We start from the raw sequence: 8769 nt of genomic DNA on the forward strand, positions 1-8769 counted from the left end.
CTCGGGGCTACAGCTGATCAAGTTGTACCACTTCTCTATCCCTCCTTGCTCTCTCTTTCTGCCCGTTCTAATTCCATCTGACGAATATCGGCATCAGTATATTCAGGTTCATAAACATACCTACTTGACTCAGTGCTAAAGACATTCTCGTTGTAGTCAGACATGTTATCGTGAGTTTTCAAAGTTAGAATTACGGTGGAACGCGCCAACTTGCCGAACTACTTTCTTCTCGACCAAAACCGGACCGTGTCTCGGGTCACAGGACGATGTCAGCGGGAAGTCAGTGCTGATTTCACACCACTTTAAGTGAGGATGCCATACAGATTCATGTCCAAAAACCTGAACTACTACCCCTTTAACAAAATGAGGCGGTGTGTTGTTGCAAGAAAAATATGAGGATATACTGTTCTGATTTGTAAATTCATAAAGAAGAAGCAAGCATAAATTGCTATTTCTTTAGCCAGGACTCTACAGTAATGCAATGTGTGTCATAAACATTCCAAGACTGGTGTCATAAAATATACTGTATATTTCAAATCCAAACACCAAGTTTTACCCTTCAAATTTCTCTTGGGGTCTCAACATGGCATTACATGTTGTGTAATATTATATAAGAATGGGGAAACTAGTACTTGGTGCATGTTAAGACGCTACTAAAACAGTTGAGCTTGTTAATGGCTACAAAAAGCAACTGGGGCCTTACATACAATACAGATTTGTGTCTGTGTATAATTTTGATTCTATGGAAAGGAAACAATAACTTGTGCACCAATTTCTTGTTTGTGAACTTATTGCAGATGCTCCAAAGTATAACCATCAAGAATCATCAATCAATCATCCAAAAGTTAGAAGGACATTGATGTCCATGAGGAGTTTCTGTAAACTTTTTTTTCTCAATCTTAACTGAGCTTGCAATTTGTGAAAGTGAAATCAGCGTCAAACAACACGATATGATGATCGTGATGAGACGGCCTAGTTTCCCTGCTTTCTTCATTGTAGTCGATCCAAAAGGTGTGTTAATGGGCATACACAGTAGTTAGAACTTAATTTGTCCAGAATTACTTGATTAAAGCATCCAAACTAAACTCCAGATTGAATAATTAGAATGAATGATTAGACGTAAGCAAAACAAATGAGACTCTTGTCATGTCACATACAACTTTGCAGAGATTCCTGCAGTTCTTCAAATGCAAGTCTTGAGGCAGCCTCCCTCTTTGTGCTATCTTGTGATTTACAATGCAACTAAGTTAATGTACAATAAAATGCCTTCTTTAGTCTGGGTCTGTGTAGTAGTTTGATCTAGATAGGGCTGCACAAAACAAGCAATATGGTTGTTGAATATTGCGATATCGATGTTATTGTGCTATTTAACAAACCTAAAGAAATTACATCATTATTACCTAATGAAAAAAATAATGGAATAATCAGCACGTTATTTAGTGTTAGTAATGCTCCTAAATACTGTTCTCCTATTGGATGACGATGCACATTGAAGATTGCATCTGATTGGCCAAAAGTCAGATAAAAGCATAAAATTCCATTTGAAGTTTTTGCGATACACATATGATGAAATTTCTTTGATGTATTGTGCAGCCCGAGATACTAGACATTAAAATAGATTTATCAATGCTGTGCCAAGATTTTTATATTGATTTACATCCAGTATTGTATAATTGTTATCCAATATTTTGGTTTTTTTTGGTGCTGTAAATGCTTGGGCTGCATATTGCTACGTGTTTAGGTGAATTGCAACATCGTTAGTATTTTGTCAGTGTAATGACCGTGTTTCTCTTCTCGCAAGCAATGACAAGTGCAAGTACACAATGGAATTCCCCTGTGGCCCCCAAGAGGAAATGTCAAACATTGATGATGCCAAGTAAGTCAGATTGCCCTTCATACGATTTACTGTGTCTGATTGAGTTTGCTCTCTTTAAAATGCGTGGCGTGTTATGAAGTGCAAAATACAACAACTGAGACCCCGGACTGTTGAGCAACTGACGTACATCAAGCAGGAATGGGAAAAAATTACACCTACAAACCTTCAACAATTAGTTCACCTGTCCCAGCTTTTTTTTGTAACCTGTTAAAAGCAACTAATTTTAAATAAGTGAATGAGTTTTGTTTTTTTTAACAATTTTTTTTACAGTTTGAACAATGACTATCTTATCTTTGTGGTGTAGTCCAGTGGTCTCCAACTTTTTTTGCACCACGGACCAGTCCATAACTTTCGCGGACCGGCAACCCGGTGAGGGTGCGGTGCTTGGCTGTTCGGCAACTGATTAATAAAAGGCTACAACAACAAGCGCAAATCCACTATGTATTTTTATGTACCTGCTAGCAGCACAAACACCATAACAAGGGTAACAACAACGCGTTAATATGGTGAGGGGGTATGTTGTAGCAATAACAATAAATGTGAAGCCACATTTTTATGTAACTATATTAGCAGCGCCCTGGATTTAGGGAGGGCATGATATGTCGCCGCCGCCAAAATAAGGCACAAAAGAAAAAATATAAAGTCCATGAGTAACTCATTCACCTTAACACTAAAGTAAGAGCCGTTCGCCGCAGAGCGGGCCATCATGCGTGGGAGTCCCCTGTAGCTGTAATTCCATGCACCTTTCTTTAACCTTCTTGGTCATAGGCTTCTGTGTTGTCTCATCACTGGGCCTTTTCTCCGTTGCAAAGAAACTTTCCAAATATGTCTGTTTTTTACTCATCTTGCTAACTTGTCGATTAGCATCAGCGCTACGCGACTGAGATAATTAGCATCTTGGCATGCGTCGAGAGTCCGTCGTAAACAAAGAGAATCCGGTCACTTTTCAAAATAAAATATTTTTAAGCCTCGGCTAATCAATAAACCAGAAGTATAGTACGCTTTTTATTCTTTCAACTGTGCAATTCGCCTCGCCCCGGTCCAAAGCGGTCCGCGGCCCGGTGGTTGGGGACGACTGGTGTAGTCAGTTGCATGGTATAGTTTCATAGTTTGGAAGGGATTTGCAAATCAGCATATTTTTATTTACATTTTTCATAATGTCCCAACTTCATTGGAATTAGGTTTTGTAACACTATTAGGGTTGTCATTTTTTGTATTTTTTTTGTTGCCATTCCTACCATCTGGTGGTTAATGGTGATATTACAACTTAAAACAACAGTCAATGCTTATTTTGAATTCAGCACCTGCAAATTTGCCATTTTTTCTTTTATTGTAATTAATATTCATTTTAATTTTTATATATTATTATTATATAGCTACAGTATAGTGAATGTTTCAGTGTTTTTTGAAGATTTTTTTTGGGGGGGGGGGCAGTTGCACATCCCTGCATTATAATATTGATGCACTTGTCACATATTACTATATTATAATCATTGAACATCTTTCCCTTGCCCCTAACTGTTGCCTTTAAAGCATATACATGTATATATATTTTTTCTCTCTACCCAGACTGGACCAGAGTGCCATGTCCTCCGATCCAGCAGTAAATGGACCACCATGAGGAATTATGCATTCTCAATTTCTAGCCAGCATAATCTACCATTGAGAAGATTCTCCAGATGAATTGGCAGAGGCCACTGGTCAAACTTGGCCGTCTACTTTCTTCAACAGAATCTGGAACATTTCCATCAGCTCCGATAAATGGCAATGATGTACTGTTGTTTTAATCTGCAACTGACATCATCTCATTCAGATTTATTTAGGAATGTTACTATGGTTGAAAAGATGATTGTATGAATAAAATATTTTCTAAAATGTAAAAAAAAAAAAAAAAAAAGACACCTTGTATGTGATTGAGCATAAATTCTGTAAACAGGACGTGTAGCAAACAAACAAAAAAAGTTTAGACACATGCACACCATTGCCAATTTCAGTTGAGTGCCGGTAAATGCATACCTCAATGAAATTTTGATCCGAGAAATGTAATCCCTCCTGGAGGCCAAGCATTTCGGAAAATGGATGGATGGATAATCGACCTGTGTTTAGTTGCTCTGCTTGAAATTAAAACTTCCACCAGGGATTTGAAATTAAAACTTCCACCAGGGATTTGGGGCCCACTGCAACTATGCACTAATCCAAAACACATCTTTATATAAATCTTCAGGGTACGACTTATGCACAGCAGGCTCATTGTTGTCCCAATTTAAGTTACAGTGATTCAGTACATACACAGTAGAGGGATTTTTCTTTTTTAACCTGGGCTGAATTTGTAAGTTTGCTCACTGGTAAGTGATCATGTTGATACTTTAGTAAAGTCTCAAAGTAGGCCTACAGGATCTTATTATCTTATTCTGAAGGCAATTTGAACCGCAGTCATCAAAAAAACATCTCGTAACACTGTGCCACAATGGACTAAAATCGTGTAGCGTCCGGACTCCACAGTGAAGATCTCACCCCCGATTCCTCCCTTTCTGTAAAGGGTACAAAGGCCGACTGCTGTATTGGGGAGCCAAAGAATTGAGCCATGTACTGTAAAAATGGGATGAAAACCCTCATCATTCACGAGAAAGAATTGTCCGTGCGACCAGCGTGGAGTACCGATTCACTTTCCCAACAGATGGTGGCGGTAATGTACAACCAAAGTTGCTTGCCAACTACCAATTGACGCGAAGAAGCCGTCGACGAAGAAGAAATGCTTGAAGACAACAACAAAAGCAAAAGTTAGACTCTAGCGGTGCTGCGCTGTTGCTTACCCGACCAATCTTCGAACTGACGAACATTATCTGGCGATATGGACCAATATGGCGAAAATGACATTTTCCAGCAAATACTTGGTATGAATTTAGTGCCAAGAAAAAATGGCACTCACCGTTACAACAACACATCTCTTGCCGATTTCTCAGGTACGTTATATTGTTGTATATTGTTCAAGTGGTTTGTATGCAGCACGTCACCAAGATTGTGTCCTTGAGTATATAAAAGCTATGTACGAAGTGGATATTTTTGTCAATTCGCCACCGAGCGCTATTTTGCCGTGAGTTACGCGAGAACTGCAAGTAGCCTAGAAATTTTGCGCCAGTGAATGTGGACTAACTCGTGGCGACCAGTGCGAGGTCAGGGGTTCAAATCCCGCTCGGTACGTTTAGGGCTTTCAGGCTGGTAATGCCGATAACAGCCTGAGCGAGTTAGGGTTTGGCAGGTAACGGCCAATATTTGTGGCAAAACAAAATGAAAACTTCGTGAAAATATACAGTAGGTGGTGAAGCGAAGCCAGTGCACGACTTGGTCCGACGAATGGCCAATCAAGAGCTGTTAATGGCAACATAGCGCCAGCAGGAGAGTTACCAGTCACGGCAAAAAATCCACTGCCAAAATGTAATAACTGTACTGTATCTGATTAAATGTGAAAGCAACACACGAGCTTCATTTTCGAACGACGCAATCCGAATATGTATTAATGGGAAAATAGAAAATAAAGATTTTTGATTGAATTTCGCCGTTTATTTTCACGTATGTCGCATCAAAACTTCAAAAGTTCTTAAAAGCACGATATGGTTGCCGTTTTAGGTAAAAAATAATAATAATCACAATCTATCGTGTTAACAATAAAGAAGCTATCCCCCGCCCCCAAATACTTGGTACTTGTGAAGTCAAACGTTGCATTTTAACAAAAAATATGACCTTGTTAAAAATAACATTTCCCATGATGAACTTTTATAGATTTTGTTTTTTGTGCTTCTATATGACTTTTATTGAACGTGTTTTGGTGTTTTGTAGAAATGTGGTATGGCGTTTTCCTCTGGGCAGCAGTCTCCTCTCTGATCTTCCACCTGCCAGCATCGCTGCTGTCATTCGTTGCACTTCGTCGGCACAAAACGGCTCGATTTGTGCCCATTGCCATCCTCCTAATGGGCGTCGTTGGGCCCGTGGGTGGAGGTGTCCTCACAAGTAAGTTCTCTGCCTTTGTGACACTGTTTCGACTAATGCGTTTTATTCAAAAGCATCTCTGAAAATGGTATCAATGCTTTCTTTCGGCCTTAAAAAAAAATGACCAGGAACTTATTTTTGAAAGAGTTCCTTTCAGCAAAAGTTTCTGTTTCTGAAGTCAAGTTCCTTTAGTGAGCTTCGCAAAATTCATCTTTCAGCCTAATGAGGGGAATATTTTCTGCTGTTCTATGCCATTGATCACAAACGGCATTGAAACGTGTTTGACACAGGTGCAGCCATCGCAGGAGTTTACAAGGCAGCGGGGAAGAGGATGATCTCTCTGGAGGCTTTAGTTTTCGGCGTGGGACAGTCCTTCTTGATTGTCGTTATTTCCTTCCTCCGAGTGCTCGCCACCCTTTAGCAGCACTCGGGCTGCTCGCTTGGCCTCATTGCACGTCGCAACTTGCTGTGGCTTGGACAAATTGAGACGTGTCGGGCCTTGGGTGTTATTGCATGACCTGCTGATTGAGCAGGCCCAGGGTGGATTCTCTTCGGATAAAGCAAAGAGAGCAAACTCAAGTTAAAAAGGAGCTGGCTGCTTGTCACACTTTGGTTTGCAGGACAAAATCTACTGACAAGGAATATATGTTTGTATTTTACAAAACACCACTAACACATTGGACTTCAGGTAATTTTGTATTTTGAAATACATATTGTAGAGTGATTTAAAACCTCTCTTTTTTTTTTTTCAACAGACTTATTTATAATCAGATAATACTTATAGAAGTTCCTTGGATGTTATAGAGGAAAGCTGCATGGTTGCAGTTTATTTACTTTACTTGCTATGGTTAAATTTGGGTAAAGATCAATACTGTAATATTAAACATGATGTAGGAGCGTAAATCTTTTCTTTTTTTTTTATCCACTTTACTGTATGATGTTGAGGGCAGCGGGCTGCCCTTCTTTTGGCAACAATTAGCAATAGTTTAGATCTTGAGACTTCTTATACTGTATAATTCTGTGAATGTTTTTGTATTGAAGAAAATGTTCAAAACAAAATTGTATTATACAGAGGGCTTAGTAATAAGGGGGTGTTCCCCCCCCCCCCCCACTTCACAGATAATGGATCTTTAGATGTTTACCAGTACCAAGGCAGCACCTAGGAGTTGTAAAAAATAGAAAATAAAAATCTGATTTATAGCACATTTCCATACACAATGGAAAGTGATTCACATAATTAAAAGTACATTTAAAAACAAAAACGATCTTACTAAAATTCCTAAAATTTGCCAGATGTTGCAAAACATGATTTTAAAAACACTCTGAAAGACCTTCATCATATAGGTATGGGGAAAAGAATATCGTTTTCAACCTGGATTTAAAGACATTTACACTTAACAAGCACATTTTCAATCATTATTCATTCATATTATTTTCTTTAATAGAGTAACATTTTGGTACCAAGAAAGTTTCAACAGTTTTAAGGTATTTTGATGTCGCTTAATCTAAAGATGCCCCACCCCCAAAATTGGCTTTAGTTTTTGACATATTGCATGTTATTGTTTTACTGGAGTAAAAGTGCTAAAAAAATAATGTAAATTTGGCATAGGTTTTTTCTTTTTTTGCTACAGCTTTAAGGCTGTATCAGTCTTTTCAAGCATGTCCGAAACACTGGCAAGCCGATGAAACTGGTCAATTAACAAACAGAGCATTGAGCAGAATAAATGTTAGGAGGAGAGTTTGGGTATGATTCTTGCCAAGCACTTTATAAAAATGTGTTGGGACTGATCCAATGACATCCCGTGGCCAATGAAATCATTCTGGTAAACAATTAAACAAAACTCCTTGCACTTTCCGTCCAAACGTGAATCTAGCACCATTTAATTTTCTTACTTTCCAGGTCGATCTCTCCGATCTGATGTTTGCTGTAGATGCAACAGAGGAATTGTCAGCAAAATCCTACTACAGCAGGGTAACTCCATTTAATGTGAATTGGAGTCACTTTGCCTGATGAAAGGTGTGTTCATGAATAGCCTATTGTAAATAAACATGCTACAACAAAGTAGGTGTGCACATTTATTAAATTATTAGTACATTGACTACACTGCCAATGAAATACCAAAGAGTTACACAGCTCGGGTAGTCGAGTGGTTGTCCCTCAACCCAAAAGTTGCGGCTTTGATCCCCAGTTGAAGCATCCTTGAGCAAGATACTGAACACCGAATTGCTTCTGGTGCTCCATCACTGTGTAAATGAGCTGTTTTTATCATGACAACACTGCATAGTGTAATCCATAAAATTGTGGGACCACGGTGAAGGTGTCAAAAGTACATTTTTCAACAAGACCCATTTACCATTAGCACTAGATAAGTGCTTCGCAAAGTGTGACGAGAAAATCACTGAATAAATACAATTTACATTTAAAACATGCAATGCAGTTTAACATATTAGAATTAAACTTATAGCTATGCATACAGCTTGTTTTAGCTTTTTATTTATTTATATATATATATATATATCCAGTACTGCACTTATTTTTTAAACTGTTAAAAGTGTTTTTAAGTACTGTTTTATGCATTTAAGGTACAATATTTAACTTTTGTGTGTAATATATTTTAAATGAGTTTTTTTAAGCATATTGTTAATGTTCAAACCAGGCAAAATGTTACAGTAGCTTGCAGTAAAAGCTATTTTTTTAAGGAGTAAAACATCTGCCTCATTTTTTCTGAACACTTACGACATGCAGGTACACACTGGGCCTGAAATTTACGTTTTGTTAAAGGATGGCTATGTGTATTGGACATTATATAGGAATTAGGGCCTATATAAAAAAAAAGAAAAAAAAGAGCGACTGCTTGGGAGTACTCCCAAATTTCTTGATGGACACCACGCCCCTGACTGTACTA

At 38.3% G+C, this 8769-nt stretch overlaps 2 protein-coding genes across 6 annotated transcripts in view; both read left to right on the top strand.

Moving 5' to 3' along the window:
* Window positions 1-3780, top strand: part of ppp6r3 (protein phosphatase 6, regulatory subunit 3) — a 36932-nt gene extending 33152 nt beyond the window's left edge. For 3 of the 4 annotated variants that reach the window (XM_086074937.1, XM_086074935.1, XM_086074938.1), the window contains 2 exons: window positions 1802-1876; window positions 3446-3780. In XM_086074937.1, the coding sequence (XP_085931063.1) occupies window positions 1802-1876; window positions 3446-3497 (127 nt within the window). In that variant the 3' untranslated portion in view covers window positions 3498-3780. The remainder of the gene's footprint in view (window positions 1-1801; window positions 1877-3445) is intronic. The other variant, XM_086074936.1, reaches the window with a different exon arrangement.
* Window positions 3781-4471: 691 nt separating this feature from the next.
* On the top strand, window positions 4472-7925 carry tmem170a (transmembrane protein 170A). 2 transcript variants are annotated; one of them, XM_086074940.1, is made up of 3 exons: window positions 4472-4839; window positions 5714-5884; window positions 7764-7925. In XM_086074940.1, exons 1-3 carry the CDS (start codon window positions 4728-4730, stop codon window positions 7847-7849), a joined length of 369 nt encoding a protein of 122 aa, XP_085931066.1. In that variant the 5' UTR covers window positions 4472-4727; the 3' UTR covers window positions 7850-7925. The 2 variants fall into 2 exon arrangements, with proteins under 2 accessions (XP_085931066.1, XP_085931065.1); XM_086074939.1 differs by having other exon boundaries at window positions 4494-4839; window positions 6154-7925.
* The last annotated feature ends 844 nt before the right edge of the window (window positions 7926-8769 follow it).

This window comes from Leptonotus elevatus, chromosome 4, assembly GCF_054856555.1.
Source record: "Leptonotus elevatus isolate MCC_2025b chromosome 4, RoL_Lele_1.0, whole genome shotgun sequence".
Classification (NCBI taxonomy): Eukaryota; Metazoa; Chordata; class Actinopteri; order Syngnathiformes; family Syngnathidae; genus Leptonotus; species Leptonotus elevatus.